The sequence below is a fragment of the Acomys russatus genome, chromosome 19 (assembly GCF_903995435.1).
Source record: "Acomys russatus chromosome 19, mAcoRus1.1, whole genome shotgun sequence".
NCBI lineage: Eukaryota > Metazoa > Chordata > Mammalia > Rodentia > Muridae > Acomys > Acomys russatus.
Genome location: NC_067155.1, coordinates 42,029,224 through 42,046,704, shown reverse-complemented (window position 1 = coordinate 42,046,704; position 17,481 = coordinate 42,029,224). Strand labels below are relative to the sequence as shown.

The window sequence follows — 17,481 nt, the reverse complement described above, 5'->3', positions numbered from 1 at the left end:
TCTACCACTGAGCCACACCCCAGCCCCTCACTGGAGGATTCTAGGCAGGTGCTCTACCACTGAGCCACATTCCCAGCCCCTCACAAGGGGACTCTAGGCAGGTGATCTACCACCTAGCCACCCCCTCAGTCCCTTTCTGGGGGATTGTTGTTAAGTCCTTTACCAATGACCCTCAGCCCTTTTATTGCTTTTCAGAAAAATAGTCTCAGCTGGGCGGTGGTGGCACACACCTTTAATCCCAGCACTCGGGAAGCAGAGGCAGGCAAATCACTGTGAGTTCGAGGCCAGCCTGGTCTACAAAGCGAATCCAGGACAATCAAGTCCACACAGAGAAACCCTGTCTCGAAAAACCAAAAAAAAAAAAAAAGAAGGAAAAGAAAAAAAGAAAAGAAAGAAAGAAAAACAGTCTTAAACCTGGCCTTAAACTCACTCTATCTATAATCTAGGCAAGCTTTAACCTTGAGATTCTTCTGCCTCAGCCTCCATATTAGCTGGGATGAAAGGCCTACACCACACTCCCAACTCCCTACTGCTCAAATTCCCTGCCCCTCCTTGAGCAAGAACTCACCCTCCATCTCTGGCTCATGGGCCCCAAGGTACAAAACAGGACCCGGCTGAGCAGTAGCAGAGGATGAGCCAGGACTGATGCTACCTTCTCTCCCAGCTACAGGCTCGGGGCTTCCTCCAGGTGCAGGGGGTAGATGGAAGCCCAGAAATGCTGAAGGAGGCCCAGGCACGTGGCCTGTACCAGCACCTCAGCCTCTGCACCCTGGGCCAGGAGCCGCTACCAAGCCCCGAAGGTATTTCCTCTTCCTCTCCACCCTCACCCTCCTTCCTAAGAATAGCACCCCTGCTGTCCAGCCACCGTCTTCACTCCAGAGCCCTGTGTGTGTCCTCTCACTGTACCCTCTCCTCCAATCTGAAGTCCTCTCATCTCATGCACAAGGTTGGGTCCTACAGGTGCCTGAGGTCCTTCTACACCCAGTGCATATATGACATCTCCTTTTGTTTTTGTTTGTTTGTTTGTTTGTTTGTTTTCCAAGCCAGGGTTTCTCTGTGTAGCCGTGGCTATCCTAGAACTTGCTCTATAGATCAGACTGGCCCTGAACAAAGAAAGAGATCCACCTGTCTCTGCCTCCTGGATGCTGGGACTAAAGGCTTATGACATCTATTAGTTACTTTTTTTCCTTCTTTCCTTTCTTTCTTTCTACCTTTTTTCTTTCTTTCTTTTTCTTTTTTTCTTTCTTTTTTTTTTCTTTTGGTTTTTCTAGACAGAGTTTCTCCGTGTAGCCTTGGCTGTCCTGGATTTGCTTTGTAGACCAGGCTGGCCTCGAACTCACAGCGATCCATCTGCCTCAGCCTCCCAAGTGCTGGGATTAAAGGCGTGTGCCACCATGCCTAGCCTGTTTTTGGTTTTCCATAACAGGATTTCTCTGTGTAGCCTTGGTTGTCCTGGACTCACTTTTGTAGGCCAGGCTTGGCCTTGAACTCACAGAGAGTGCTAGGGTTATAGGTGTGTACCACCATGCCCAGCTTAGTTACTTCTCTTTTCTTTTCTTTTCTTTCTTTTCTTTTTTTTCTTTTTTTTTTAGGATTTATTTATTTATTATGTATTCAGTGCTCTGCCTGCATGTACACCTGTATGCCAGAAGAGGGCACCAGATCACATTATAGAGATGCCTGTGACTCACCATGTGGTTGTTGAGAATTGAACTCAGGACCTTTAGAAGAGCAGCCAGTGCTCTTAGCCTCTGAGCCATCTCTCCAGCCCTGGCTACTTTTCTTATTGCTGTGACAAAAAAAAAAAAAAAAAAAAAAGCAGACAAAAACAATTTAATCAGGAGGTCCCATCCATCCCTAGGAAACTACTGGCAGTTACTGGGGCAGGGAGAGTCATTTTTCTTCAGTGGTGTTGCCACTGAGAAGTTGCCCATGCCCCTGACCCAGCACCCCACACACACCAAATTCATGCAGGTCACCCCCAGTGAGACTCAGTGGGTCACAAACAAAACAAGACATGAAAGTAGCAAGAGGCGCTGGGGTGTGGGGGTGCACACTTTTAGTCCTAGCACTCCAGAGACAGGCTGACCTCTCTGAGCTCGGGGCCAGCCTGGTCTACAGAGCCAGGGCAGCCAGGACTAAACAGAGAAACCCTGTCCCAAACAACAACAACGAAAAGTAAAGAGAGAGTTTAGCAGAAGGTAGAGGAGCAAGAGAGAAGGCAAAGGGGGTAAACAGAACCAAATTATGTTTTTTTTGTTATTTTTTTGGTTTTTGTTTTTGTTTTTGTTTTTTTTGTTTGTTTGTTTTTTGTTTGTTTGTTTGTTTGTTTTTTCTTGGTTTTTCAAGACAGGGTTTTTCTGTGTAGCTTTAACTATCCTGGACTCCTTTGTAGACCAGGCTGGCCTCAAACTCACAGCGATCCGCCTGCCTCTGCCTCCCAAGTGCTGGGATTAAAGATGTGCGCCACCACGCCTGGTTTCATACACTTAATTTAAAATAATGAAAATATTTTTTTTAAGTTAACTCTCTGGGGAAGTGGCTCAGGAGTTAAAATTTCATACTGCGTTTGCAGAGAACACAAGCTCTCTTCCCAGCACCCCCAGCAGGTAGCTCATAACGGCCTGTAACTCCAACTTCAAGGGATCCAGCCCCTTCTTCTGGATTCCAAGGACATTATGGACATGCGCACATGCATACACATAACACGTACAATTCAACGCAGAGTGAGAATCTGGCTATAGTGGCGCAGGCCTTTAATCCCAGCACTCAAGAGGCAGAGACAGGTGGATCACTGTGAGTTCGAGCCCAGCCTGGTCTACAAAGTGAGTCCAGGACAACCAAGGCTACACAGAGAAACCCTATCTCAAAAAACAAAAAATAGCCGGGCATGGTGGCTCATGCCTTTAATCCCAGCACTCGGGAGGCAGAGGCAGGCGGATCGCTGTGAGTTCGAGGCCAGCCTGGTCTACAAAGTGAGTCCAGGACAACCAAGGCTACACAGAGAAACCCTATCTCAAAAAACAAAAAATAGCCGGGCGTGGTGGCGCATGCCTTTAATCCCAGCACTCGGGAGGCAGAGGCAGGCGGATCGCTGTGAGTTCGAGGCCAGCCTGGTCTACAAAGTGAGTCCAGGACAACCAAGGCTACACAGAGAAACCCTATCTCAAAAAACAAAAAATAGCCGGGCGTGGTGGCGCATGCCTTTAATCCCAGCACTCGGGAGGCAGAGGCAGGCGGATCGCTGTGAGTTCGAGGCCAGCCTGGTCTACAAAGTGAGTCCAGGATGGCCAAGGCTACACAGAGAAACCCTGTCTTGAAAAACCAAAAAAAAATAAAAATAAAAAAAGAACACTTGATGAGTTTGCAGAGGACCTGGGTTCCATTCCCAGTACCAACATAGGGGCTCACACCTTCTCTTAACTCCAGTTCTAAGGAATCTGTCTGGTGCCCTTTTCTGACCTCCCTGGGTACTGCATGCAGGTGATGCCCGAACATACATGCAGACAAAACACCCATACCCATAAAACAAAAATCAATTAAATTAATTAATTAAAAATAAAAATCATTTAAAGTGACTTAAGGGAAGAAGGGCTTATTTTGAGTCACAATTTGAAGGTCTAATCCCTCCTGCAAAGGAAATCATGGCATCAGTAGCATAAGGCGACTAAAGTCGGGCAACAGTGATGTCTTTCTTTTTTTCCCTCAGTCCAGGACCCCAGCCTAGGGACCGGATGGCGCGGCCCCCCACAGTTAGGGCAGGTCTTTGCTCCTACATTAACTCAGCCTAGAAACTCCTCTACAGGCCCAGAGATTTGTCTCCTGGATCCTGTCCACTTGACAATCGATAGTAACTATCGCCCGTCCCCACCCCGCTCCACATGCAGGGACCTTTGACGCTGTGATCATCGTGGGTGCCCTCAGTGAGGGACAGGTGCCCTGCAGTGCCATTCCTGAGCTCTTAAGAGTCACCAAGCCTGGTGAGTCACAACCCAGACAACCCCTCCCCTCAGACGCCCTTTCCCCCTGTCCATGACACACAGACCCAGGAATCACTCAGGCTGAGGCAGGCACAGCAGGGCATTGCGTAGGGGTATACACCCCAGCCCAGCTCTCCAGTTCACCATCTGCCACTTCAAATGCTCCACCCTGGCTGCCACCAACTGAGGCAGGCACACCATAAGGGTGGACAGGTGGCCAGATCACCTGCAATCCAAGTGCTACTAGGGACAGCTCCACCCTTCCGGTCTTTTGTTCCCTTAACCAAATGGCATTGTCCCTATGATTCTTTCCCCATCAGACTACAGTGAGAGTCAGGTACAGTCTTGTCCCAGAGGCCTTTGCTTCAGCCCTGGCACACAATAGTGGTCAGATCTACTCTGTTTCCAGTCTTCTTACTGGTTTAGGGAGTGCTCTTGCTTGAATCTTTTTGTTGTTGATGATATTTTTCCAGACAGTTTGTCTGTGTTGCCTTGTCTGTCCTGGACTCACTTTGTAGACCAGGCTGGCCTCGAACTCATAGAGATCCACCTGCCTCTGCCTCCCAAGTGCTGGGATTACAGGTGTGCGCCACCAAGCCTGGCTTGTTACTTGTATCTTTTTGATAGTCTTCCTTTTGTGGTGTAGGTCCAAGTCTGTTCATTCAACATGACTATAGAAACAACTTGGATCAATGGAGCCGGGTGGGTCTCTCTTTTTCCTGTGGTGCTGAAGATGGAATTCAGCACCTCAGGCTGGCTGTGCACCCAAAAATCACTAACTGGGCAATTCAGGAAGAAGCTCTACTGCTGAACCATGCTCCCAGCGCTGCTGATTCTACACAGGGGCTCTACCACTGAGCCACACCCCAGCCCCTCACTGGGGGATTCTAGGCAGGTGCTCTGCCACTGAGCCACACCCCCAGCCCTTCACTGGGGGATTCTAGGCAGGTGCTCTACCACTGAGCCACACCCCAACCCCTCACTGGGGGATTCTAGGCAGGTGCTCTACCACTGAGCCACACCCCAGCCCCTCACTGGGGGATTCTAGGCAGGTGCTCTACCGCTGAGCCACACCCCCAGCCCATCACTGGGGGATTCTAGGCAGGTGCTCTACCACTGAGCCACACCCCAGCCCCTCACTGGGGGATTCCAGAGAAGGCAGTGAGGGCTCAGCACTCTCAGAATAAAGTTGCATTTTCAAGGGTTGGGGCAGGGCACTCACAAACAAGAAGTCACATCTCAGGAGAAGAATAGAAAGATCCAGAAGAGGGTCTGCCTTGCCTGACCTAAGGACAGAATGAGGAAGTTGGGAGATTAAAAAAAACTTCCTCTCTGAAGTGGCTGGCACTCCTGGAGCAAAACCTGAGCATGTCAGGGCAGGATTCTGTCTTAGAGAGGCCAACGGAAGCTAGAACATCAATAGGGTCATCAGTCAAGGCATGGGTTTGGCTCAGAAATGCCCTTTGCATGAACCTAAACAAAACAGGCTGTCCCTCACCGTCCTCACCCTGTCTGCCAGAAACCAGCCATACTGGATACCCTGCAGCCGCTTGGACAAAGTCCATCCTCTGCCCCTTCCCCTCCCCTGCTCCCCCGTACCCCTTCCCCCGTGCCCCAAGCCATACTTTTTAGATAAGGTCTGACTATGGAGCCCTGGTTGTCCTTAAATGAAAAGAGATCTACCTACCTCTGCCTCGGCCTCCTAAGTGCTAGTTCTGTGTTGGCATGGAAAGATGGCTTAGGGTTAAGATAACTTGCTTTTGATGAGGTCCTGGGTTCAATTCCCAGAACTCACGTGGCATCTTACAACTGTATGTAACTTGAGTTCTAGGAAATCTAATACCCCTTTCATGTGCCCAACTGTACCAGGCATGCACGTGGTACACAAACATACAGGCAGGAAAACACGCACGTCACGGCCAGCTTTTTTCTTTTTCTCTTTTTTTTTTTTTTTTTTTTTGGTTTTTTGATACAAGGTTTTTCTGTTTAGCCTTGACTGTCCTGGACTTGCTTTGTAGACCAGGCTGGCCTCGAATTCACAGCAGTCTGCCTGCCTCCCGAGTGCTGGAATTAAAGGTATGGGCCACCACGCCCAGCCTTTTTTTTTTTTTTTTTCAAAGAAAGTCAGGGTCAGAGCTTGGGTCCTGACAGCCCTGACAAAATGGGCCCCCAGCTACCCACCATCTCCAATAAACCAATTAAAAACAAGTTACTGAAAATGAAAGAAAAAAAAGAGAAAGAGAGAACAAATTACTGGGGAACGTGGTGGCACACTCCTTTAACTCCAGCACTCAGGAGGCAGAGGCAGGTGGATCACTGTGAGTTTGAGGCCTGCCTGGTCTACAGCGTGAGTCTAGGATAGTCAAGGCTACACAGAGAAACCCTGTCTCAGGAAGTAAAACAAAGAAACAAGTTATAGTAAAAAGCAGTGAAAGTTTTATTCAGTGTGGCCTCTTTGCGAAAGAGGAACAAAAATGTCAAGATACACACACGAGTGCGCAGGCCAGGCGTGGTGGCGCACGCCTTTAATCCCAGCACTTGGGAGGCAGAGGCAGGGGGATTTTTGAGTTCAAGGCCAGCCAGGACTACAAGAGAAACATACTCCAAGCCCCTCTTCTTAGTCATGACATGGATTTTAGGTTTAAAGAGGGGGCAGGAGTTTGCATAGGTAAGCAGTCTGGTCAACACCTGGTAATGCTTTATCACTGACCCATCATTATCTGGGCTGTAGCGTCTCCTGCAAGGTGGACTGACAAGTGTCAGAACTATGTGAATTCTCTTCAGAGAGACAGGGAACCTTCTGGATGGTACCAAAAGCCTTCTCCTTCTTCCATCTTAAGATTACGGGGGGAACTCAAATTTGGGGGAAAATATTGATTCCATAGTCTGACAGCCAAAGCAGGGAGAGGAGGGATGTAGCAGGAGGGCTGGAGGGGGGGCTGTGGGGGGGACGGGGCCCACAAGTGTCTCTTTAGTATATCTTGATTGCCACCAGGGTGGTTACAAGGTCATGCTACATAGCCCAGGCTGGCCTGGAAACCGCTGTGTAGCCCAGATTCACATTGAGAGTTTCCTTAGGACTAGGGAGATGGCTCACTGGTTAAGAGGACCTGGGTTTGATTCCCAGCACCCACACAGCAGCTCACAACCTTCTATGACTTCAGTTCCAGGAGACCCAACACCCTTGCCTGGCCTCCATGGGCACTGTACACATGTGGTTCACAGACATACACGTAGGCAAAACACCTATAAGCAAATTTTTTTTAAATTTGTTTTGCTCTTCCTGAGCCTGCTAAATGCTGAGATGTTAGGCATGAGCCACCATGCTTGGCTCTGCCAGGAATTTTGTACATTTGTTTGAATAATACATACATCCTTCCCCTGAAACAGAATTAGCATTCCCCGCCCCCCCCCCATGCCTGCAAGAAACTTAGGCATTAAAAAAAAGGGGGGGGGGGTCTTGCTCAAGGACCAAAGCACAGGCTTCTCTCTCTCTTTCTTTCTTTCTTTTGGGACAAGATTTCTCTGTGTAGCCACTTGGTAGACCAGGCTAGCCTCAAACTCACAGAGATCTGGCCTGCCTCTGCCTCCATAGATGGGGCTGAGTTAGAGCTAGCATGGAGTTCCCTGCCCTGCAAGGAGGTAAAGAGTTCCCAGAGTAAAGGACACTTGGGCTTTAAGGGGTTGTATAGAAACCTGACCTCGTAATACAGACGTGACATTTACTGAGAAATTAAGTGATACAGCAGAATCTCAAAACCAAGGCCTGCCTGGGCTGCACAGTAATTTCTAAGACAGCCTGGTCAGCTTAGCAAGATTCAGTCTCAAAAGCAAAAATGAAAAGAACAGGGCATATAGCTCAGGGGCAGAGTGCTTACCTAGGAACCCCCGTGACGGTTAGGGGGTCTTTGCTCAATGGAAGAGCACCTGCCTAAATACAATCCCCCAGTGAGGGGCCGGAGTGTGGCTCAGTGATAGAGCACCTGCCTAAATACAATCCCCCAGTGAGGGGCTGGGGTGTGGCTCAGTAGTAGAGCACCTGCCTAGAATCCCCCAGTGAGGGGCTGGGGACATTGCTCTGCTATAGTGTCTTTTTTTTTTTTTTTTTTTTTTTTTAAAGCATATTTGAGGCCATGTTTCCATCTGCAGCTCTGAAAAAAATTTTTTTTTTCTTTTAAATGGGGACTGTGGGAAACCATCAGGTTGAGGAAAATGAAGGGGATTCCCAGGGCAGGGGTAGGGGGAGGCAGTTAAGCATGGATGTGGGAAGCTAGTCTGGAAATGAAGTCTTGAGCAGAGACTCCCCTGAATTCATCCCACTCAGCTTCCCTTCCCCCAACTCCCCCCAGGTGGACTTGTATGCCTGACTACCAGGACCAACCCGTCCAACCTTCCATACAAGGAGGCGCTGGAAGCGGCCTTTGACTCCCTGGAGCAGGCTGGTGTGTGGGAACGCCTGGTGGCCCAGCCTGTGGACCACTGGGAGTTAGCAACCTCAGAACGGGAGACAGGGCTAGGCGCCTGTGCCCAGGATGCCTTCATCTCCGGCATCATCTACCTTTACCGAAAGCGGGAGGCAGTTCAGGGTGAGGGAGGCAGGGTCAGTGCCCAGCCCCCAACTGACCACTGATCCTCTATGTACTGTGTCAGCTTAGTCTGTCTCCCTGGCCTTCAGTGCTCTGCCTGTAAAATGGGTCCCATTCCCAAGCCTGCTCCTTACAAACGCTCTGCCAGGTAAACCCCAGAGAGCCTGAAAAGACCCCTCTAGTTTCTTGGCCTGTCCTCAGCATCCACATGAAAACTATGAGTTCCGGGAGTGCCTGTGTGTACGACCACCTTTGGGGTAGGAAGATGGGTAGATTCCTCAGGCCAGCTGGCTGAACCAAAACAGGCAGCTCTCAACTCAGTGAGAGATTCCATCTCAGAGCAATAAGGCAGACAGAGGAGAGTGATGGGGTGGGGGGTGGGGTAGCCACCCGGCTCTTGCCTGCACACGTGTTGGTACACCCGCACACTCAGATGCACAAGCTACACACAGAAAAGAAAACCAAGAGGAAGGAGGAGGCCACTGTCACCTGTAACACAACCAAGTGCCATCCCATCTCCCAGCAGTGTGACAGCCCTGGAGGCAATGATTTTTGCAAAAGATGTTGAGTTGCAAGATGGCTCAGCAGGTAAAGCCACACTGATCACCAGGCCTGATGACCTGAGGTGGAGCCTCAGGAGCTACGTGGTGAGTGCAGAGAAATGACCCCTACAAGTTGTCCTCTGCCTTCCAAATAATTACCATGTACTACACACACACACACACACACACACACACACACATACATGCACACATACATACATACATACATACATACTAAATAAAGGAAATGGCAATGCACTCGCCTGTATTCCCAGCACGCAGCAGGCAGAGGCAGGCAGATCTCTGAGTACAAGGTCAGCCTGGTCTACAGAGCCAGTTCCAGGACAGCCAGAGCTACACAGAGAAAGAAACGATGTCTCAAATGAAAAAAAAAAAGGGGGGGGGGTCTGTTGCGGAGGACCTGGGTTCAATACCCAGCATCCATGTTACAGCTCACAAGTGTCTAAAGCTCCAGTCCTATGAGTCTAACGCCTTCGTTCATGACCTTGACAGGCAGCAGCATGCACATGGTGCATATGCCTATATGTGCAGGCAAGACATTCAAACATGTAAAATAATAAAATGCTTTTAAAAATGAAAACAAAACAATGTCTTAAGTGAATAGGTGAAATAAAATTTAAGAGATGCTTCTTTTTAACAATTGAGATGTAATCTGAATAAATTAATTAAATTTAAAAAAGAGAGAGATGCTTATTTTAAAACCTCAACTCAAGTTGCATATGATAGCGTAGACCTGGAATCCCAACATCAGGAATAAAAACTGGAGGATCCGAAGTTCAAGGCCAGTCTCCACTACATAGAGGTTTTTTTGTTTGTTTGTTTTTGTTTTTGTTTGTTTGTTTGTTTTTTGAGACAGGGTCTCTCTGTTGTAGCCTTGGCTGTCCTGGACTCACTCTGTAGACCAGGCTGGCCTTGAACTCACAGTAATCCACCTGCCTCTGCCTCTCCGAGTGCTGGGATTAAAGGTGTGCCCCACCACACCCAGCCCATAGGGACTTCTAAACCAGCCTAGGCTACATGAGATCCCTGTCTCAAAGAAACAAAACGCGGGGCTGACAAGATGGTGCAGTACATACAAGCACTTCCTTTGAAGCCTGATGACCTGACTTCAATCCTCAGGACCTCCACCATGAAAGGAGAGAGAATACCAATACCCCAAGGTTGACCTCTGACCTCCATTCAAGTGTTATGGAGTACATACTCACATATGTACTCGCATACAAAAATGCAGCTAACATTAAAAAAAAATGGCAGAGCTGATGAGCTGGTCAGTAGGTAAAGGCCCCTTGCCCTGCAAATCTGTGGCCTAACTTTGATCCCCAAAACCCTTAACATAAAGCTGTTAAGAGAGTACTAATCCCACAGTGTTGTCCTGTGACCTCCACACATGTACTGTGGCACTGGGACCCACATACATACATACATACAATAAATTATAATAGTTTTGGGGCTGGAGAAATGGCCCGGTGATTAAGAGTACTTGCCGATCTCCCAGAGGACCAGAGTTCCCAGCACCCATTTGGGGTGGCCCACAACTGCTGGTAACTCCAGCCCCAGGGGATCTGCCACTTCTGGCCTCCAGAGCATGCGCTGCACTCACACACATGTACAATACACACACGTTTACAAATAACTATTGGGCATTAGTGACATATGTCTTTAATCCCAGCACTGGGGAGACAGAAGCAGGCAGATCTCTGTGAGTTGGAGGCCAGCCTGGTCTACAGATCAAAAACTAAATAATTTGAAAAGTGTGTTTAAAAAAACAACAACCCAGCTGGGCAGTGGTGGATCGCTGTGAGTTCGAGGCCAGCCTGGTCTACAAAGTGAGCCCAGGACAGCCAGGGCTACACAGAGAAACCCTGTCTCAAAAAACCAAAATAAATAAATAAATGTTTAAAAGAATTATTTAAAGACAAAGTAATGGGGTGAGCTGATTTGTGGGAGAAAGAGACAGGAGAAGAATATTCAGAAGATTGTGGTTTAGCCTGATCTGAGATTGTAGCCTGGGCCCCAGGATGTCAAAATGACATTCACTGGCTGCTTGTGCAGCCCGAAGCAAAGAACTCAGTGGCTTCAACCAGTTTGAACTAGGCAAGACTGCATCCAAACCCGGATAGAATAAAGCAAAATAAACAACTGTCAGCCATCCAGCACCCATGTCCCCTCTGCAACCACTCCCACCCCTACCCCCACTCTGAGATGTTATCTGTGGTTAAGCCAAGGGGGGAGGGGGGAAGGAGTAGGCTTTCCTGAGTCACATGCGAAGCTGGCGGCAGAAGATAAGGTAGCTTAGCCCTACCTGGAACAAAGAGCTACACCTAGGTTGGCCTGGTTGCTCAGACCTATGATCCCCGTCCACCTGAGAGGCTGAGGCAGAAGGACAGAGGGTCAGTCCAAGGCCTGCCTCGGCTTCCGAGTGAAATCCAGGCAAGCATGGAACATTTGATGACTTTTTTTTTTTTTCCCCAGACAGGGCTTCTCTGTGTAACCTTGGCTGATCCTGGACTCCATTTGTAGATGAGGCTGGCCTCGAACTCACAGATATCTGCCAGCCTTTCCTCCCGAGTACTGGGATTAAAGACGTGCGCCACCACACCCTGGCCTAGAAGAAAGTTCTTTCAGATGACTCAGTTCAGTTCCCAGCACCCACACAGTAGCTCATAACTATCAGCAACTCTATTTCCAGGGAATCTGACAAAACACCAATGCATACAAAATAAAAATAAATAAAATTTGTTAAATGCCTGGAGATGCAGAGTGCTTGCTAGAATCCCCCAATAAGGGATTAAAGGTGTGCTTCAACAGTAGGGCAGCTGCCTACAAGTTGTGGCCCACACAGGGAGTGAAAATAAATAGACCTTAGGAGAAAAGTCTAGAGCCGGGCGGCATGCACGCCTTTGATCCCGTCACTCGGGAGGCAGAGGCAGGTGGATTGCTGTGAGTTTGAGGCCAGCTTGGTCTACAAAGTGAGTCCAGGATAGTCAAGGCTACACAGAGAAGCCCTGTCTGGAAAAACCAAAAAGAAAAGAAGTTAATTTTTTTCATCTTGTTTTACATTTATATATTTCTTTACTGTATATGTGTGTACGTACGTGTTCGTGTGCCCTGCTGTGTATGCTTACAGAGGTCAGAGGGTAACTTGCAGGACTATATGGTCTCTGGAGTGCCATTTAGGTCATCAATCTTGGCAGCAAGCACCATTCGTCACCTGTGGGGCCATCTCACAAGCCCGAGGCAGTTTAGTGAAACATATAGCCTTTGTGTCTGGCTTTGAGTGAACCGGTCCAGGAAAGGTTTCCCTATGTTTGAGTCAATCAGTTGAGGCTGAGAGATTATTTTGAGACTGTTTGAACCTTGGAAGAAATGTCTCTCTGGAGAGCCTGCAGCTACGTGAGAGCTGAGCTTGCAGCCAGCTGCACAGGCCTTTGTCCTAAGACACTCCTGGCAAACTGGAGTTCTTACTTTTTTTCTTTTTTTCTTTTTTTTTTTTGGTTTTTTGAGACGGGGTTTCTCTGTGTAGCCTTGACTGTCCTGGACTCACTTTGTAGACCAGGCTGGCCTGGAACTCACATCGATCCACCTGCCTCTACCTCCTGAGTGCTGGGATTAAAGGCCTGCGCCACTATGCCTGGCTGATACATCTCTTTTGTTGCTCCGACAGAGGGCCAAAGTAGGCTTGGTAGGTCTTTAACTGGCTGAGGCCTAGCAAGCCCTTACAGCCATGATCCTCAGACAGCCTCTCTGGAGCATCTGGGATTACTTTACAGACCTGTGTGCCTGAACCACTTAATTTTAAGCTGGGGCTTGAGCCCAGGACTGCTGGTATGCTAGGCTAGCCCTCTAGACCCAGGAAGGTACATCCCTACACCTTGGGGAAAGGGGCAGGGGTTGTTGGTTATGTTTTGTTGGCTTTTTTGTTTTTACTTTTGTTTTAAATAGGGTCTCACAATGTAGCCTTGGCTGTCCTGGAACTCACTATGTAAACCAGGCTGTCCTCGAACTCAAAAATCTGCCTGCCTCGCAGCCACCTGGGTTTTCAATATTTAATGAAGAGGAGGCTGGGGCTGCCTTTGCCTAGCATGGGAGACCCTGGATCTGATCCCAAGCACATAATTAACTATGGAAGGAAAATAGAAGAACCCAAGTGTGTTACATAGTCTCAGGTAGCCCAGGCTGGCCTCAAGCTGGCTATGAGGATGGTCTTGAACTCATGATCCTCTCACCTCTGCCTCCTGAGTGCTGGGATTCTGTCACCACCACACACACCTGGCTTTAAAACAATCTTGATACTTTCATTAGGAAAACTTGGTTATACCTATGGAGTCAGGAAGTGACAAGTACGCCAACAAAACAGCTCCCCCAGTAAAGGCATATGCTGCGCAAGCCTGGTGAGGAGAGTTCCACCCCAAACCACCACCTAAAGATGGAAAGAGAGAACCAACTCCACAAAGTTGTCTTCTGATTTCAGACATGGCTCTGAGCCACACTTCCCCGTGAACAGGGATTCAGTTTCCTTTTCCACAAAGGGGCTGTGTGGGTTGGGGCTCAGAGCTAGAAAGCTTGCCTGGCATACATGAAGCCCTTCGTTCCATCCCGGGACTGAATAAAGCCGGGTGTGGTGGTGGTCCATGCCTGGAATCCTAGCACCAGAGGTGGGAGGATGAGGAGTTCAAAACCATCCTTTGCTTTGGGTCAACTTTTGAGTTCAGCCAGGGTTCATGAGAGCCTCTTTCAAACAAAGTGGGGATCCAGGCCTAGTAGCAAAGGCTCTCAAGCACAAATCCTTTATCCTTGTCACCATATAACTAATCCCAACACTGAGGAAGTAGAGCAGAAGGATCAGGAATTCAAGTCATCCTCAGCTATGTAGCTGGAGGCTAGCCTGGGCTACATTCAGATCTTGTATCAAAACAGTAAAAAACCCAAAGGAGTGGAATGGGAAAGTCAGGGCGTGTCCCAGGCTGCCCTGTGGCAGTGCAGCTGTAGGTTTAAGGACTCTCAACACCTTGGGCATTCCAGGGCTGTGGGAGGACTCTCGAGGGAGGAGTCTACAGGCCAGACCTGCAAGACCAGCCAGTGGGGAAAGGACATTCCAAATGTAGGGAAGGTGGCACCTGTAGGGCAGCCTGTGGAAGATAAGCAGGCCAGCCTGGCTGCTCAGAGAAAGGAAGACAAGTGGGAGAGGAAGACAGACGGCAGGTGACCTAGCCTCAGTCCCATCTGTTGTCCCTTCTGGAATCCCCAGCTTCCTACTTCCCCACCCCCCCGCCACCCCCAACCAGTCCTGGTCATACTCTGGCCTCTAACTACAGGGCTTTCCCTCTTAACAAATGAAGGGCTTGCCATCATGGTAGTGCACTGAAGAGGCTGAGGCAGGAGGATTGCTTTGAGTTTGATAATAGTCTGGGCTTTATACTGTGACCCTGTCTCAAAAAAGAAAAAAGCAAATAAAGGGTTCAAACACTGCAGTGCCCCAGGTTAGAAACAGTTCTGATTTTTTACAGTTCTCTGAAATGACTAATTTTTTTTCTTGTTTTTGTGTTTTGTTTTTTGAGACAGGGTTTCTCTGTGTAGCCTTGGCTGTTCTGGACTCACTTTGTAGACCAGGCTGGCCTTGAACTCACAGCAGTCCACCCGCTTCTACCTCCCGCGTGCTGGGATTAAAGGAGTGTGCCACCACCACCCGCCCTGAAATCACTCTTTGAGGTGGGGGTTCATGTAGACCAGGCTAGCCTTGAACCTCCTTTGTAGTTGGGGATGGCCTGCAAGTTCTGATCTTGCCTCTGCACTTGGTCTATTTGGTCTGAGTACGGAATCTCCAGCTTGTAGCGTGCCAGCCGTGCTCTCCACCCACTGTGCTCCGTCTCCAACCCTTGAAATCACCTCATCTTAGCACACTGTCAAGGCCCCTTGTGAGCCCTCATCCACCCTTCCAACCCTGTCCCATCCAGAGAGAAAACAGTCCAGACCTTTCCTGAACGCAGGTGCCATTTATTGTAGAAAATAATAATTATTACAGCTGTGACTAGACCTTAAATTACAAAACAAGAAACCACAGAGACGGTAGGGGAGATCAGGAGACTGCCTGAATGCAGCGCCATCTCCCCCCATAGCTTTGGCAGACTGGCCAGCGTCCTTGAAATTGACAAGGGTAGGGAATTTAGGGTCCTTCTGAGGAGGGAGTGGGTGCACAAAGAACAGGGCATTTAGCAAGACACTACCGGAAAAGGGTGGGGACAGCCTGGGCTGTGTCTAGGTTCCCAGCCCCAGCACTCCCCAAACCAGTTTAATCCTCCTCCACCCTTCCCTCAAACCTGTCCATCCACTCCACAGAACTCCAGGACGAGGGAGGTGGGTGGGTGAGGCTCCAGTCATTGTCAGTCACTGGGGTTCCGAGGCAGGACCCATCCGCCTCACAGTGGCCCCTTCAGTCACAAGGCATTGGTCACACCAGGTAGGAGGCTCCTGGGTGCGCTCGGAAACATGAGGCATAATGGCAAGAGTAGATGTGTGCAGAGAGCGTGAGGAGAATAGAAAGGGGCAGTGGAGTTGCTAGCAGGTGCAGGACATCCACTCTTGAGCCCAAAGTCACAGCCCAGCTATCCCGGCCAGCAGGACCCAACTCCCCGGTCCACAGCGGTACCCAGCCGCTTCTGCCTTCAGCCCGGTCTCCATGAGCAACTTGGATGTAGGCAGCAAGGAAATATTCTTTTACATCCATCCTTGCCGGAGTAAGGAGCCTTGAGATGTGTCCAAGTGGGGGCAGGTGGCCCTCACTACTTCAAGAGCTACCGGCCAAATAGCACAATCCGGGTTTGCCCGTCCCCAGCAGTCAGTGGCCCATAGGAGGGCAGGTCCTGACGGGAAGTGAGGGGGGGGGCCCCACAGGCTGTTGTGAGCTCAACCCAGGGAAAGTAAACAAAGGCAGTGAGTGGGGACAGAGCAAGAGTGGCCCACCTTACACGTAGTTGCTGGCGGGGGCAGAGCGGGCGGCGGAGTACTTGGCTGAGTAGGGCTTGTCGCTGCTGCGCGGTGGGCAATTGCAGCACAGGAGGCCTCCTCCCAGGAGCAGGAGCCCAGAGGCTGCCCAGCCGACGTAAAGCGAGGCTCCCATCTCCCTTTTCTGCCCGGCCACCACCAGAGGGTTGTAGAAGTCGCGGATCACGTTGTGTGCGGTCCAGGACACAGGCACCAGAAGCAGCAAGCCTGCCACGATGAACACGGCGCCGGCTGTGATCATGATCTTGGCCTTGGCGGTCTCGTCCTCCACGCAGTTGGTGCACTTGCCTCCTACTACGGAGAGCAGCATCCCAAACGCGGTCACGATGATGCTGATGACTATGAGGGCTCGGGCGGCCTGCAGGTCCTGAGGTAGGGCCAGCAGGGAGTCGTACATCTTGCACTGCATCTGCCCGGTGCTCTGGACCACGCAGGTCATCCACAGGCCCTCCCAGCTGGTTTGGGCCGTGACGATGTTACTGCCGATGAAGGCGGTCACCCGCCACATGGGGAGCGAACAACTCAGGATGGCTCCCAGCCAGCCCAGGACCGCCAAGGCGATTCCCAGCATCTGTAGTCCCATGGACGCCATCGTTCAAGCCTCTGCAGGGGTCAAGGTTGGAGACCACTTTTTGTTTGGATGTCGGAGTCGGAAGGGCTGAGAAAGCCTTTTCTGTTTCAGCCTCAGGGACACGAAGGCAGCCGGAGGTGCTGCTGGGTCGGGTACACCAGCTCCGGAGCACAACCACCACAGCTCCTTCCTGCGCGCACCTGTAGCCAGTACCGGAGGCCACAGGTGCTGCAGTTAAAGCACCCTGGAGGAGGGGCGAAGGGAGAGGGAGGGGTTTCAGTCCCCAAGGCCTCCCTCCTGACCAGTTTCTCTGGATTCCTGAGCCTGGGCCAACAAAGGCGTTCTAAGGCCCCAGTCCTGGGCCCCTGAGTCACCCGCCCAGTATCACAGGAAACTACCATCTCCCCCAGCGCCCGCCCCCCCCCCCCCCCCCCCCCCGCACATGCTGAGGTCAGCCGGGAGACAGACACTGAGTCACCAGCCCAGAACACCTGGATGCTCACCAGGTGGGGACACTAGGAGGGACAGGCCGCCAAGCCCAGCCAGGGTTCAGAGCCTAAGGTGAGGAGGGTCCCCAAGACTTATTCTGGGGCTCCAGTGAAACAAGAGAGCCTTCACAGGGGAAACCTAAGGCTAATGCCTCAGGATGTCCAAGAGAGACCCTGCCTTAATGAGTCTTGCTTTTACCCTGTCATTTTTATCACCGCCATCATGGCTATTATTGTCATTAATATGCCAGCATCTGTACTTTGCCTCAGCAGCAACTTTCCTATCATTGG

General features: G+C 50.2%; 2 protein-coding genes across 2 annotated transcripts in view; one reads left to right on the top strand and one right to left on the bottom strand.

Annotated features, from left to right (window-relative positions):
- The window catches only part of Mettl27 (methyltransferase like 27), a 110,067-nt gene extending 101,373 nt beyond the window's left edge, over positions 1–8,694 (top strand). The window contains exons 4-6 of the mRNA XM_051161343.1: positions 665–800; positions 3,888–3,980; positions 8,330–8,694. Of these exons, the coding sequence (XP_051017300.1) occupies positions 665–800; positions 3,888–3,980; positions 8,330–8,610 (510 nt within the window). The 3' untranslated portion in view covers positions 8,611–8,694. The remainder of the gene's footprint in view (positions 1–664; positions 801–3,887; positions 3,981–8,329) is intronic.
- A 7,361-nt stretch (positions 8,695–16,055) lies between these two features.
- On the bottom strand, positions 16,056–16,937 carry Cldn4 (claudin 4). Its single transcript, XM_051161348.1, has one exon. It carries the CDS (start codon positions 16,721–16,723, stop codon positions 16,091–16,093), a length of 633 nt encoding a protein of 210 aa, XP_051017305.1. The 5' UTR covers positions 16,724–16,937; the 3' UTR covers positions 16,056–16,090.
- Between the last annotated feature and the right edge of the window lie 544 nt (positions 16,938–17,481).

What these genes read in the sequence shown, in the direction of transcription:
- Cldn4 (XM_051161348.1), bottom strand. Translation starts at nt 16,723, where the DNA reads ATGGCGTCCATGGGACTACAGATGCTGGGAATCGCCTTGGCGGTCCTG.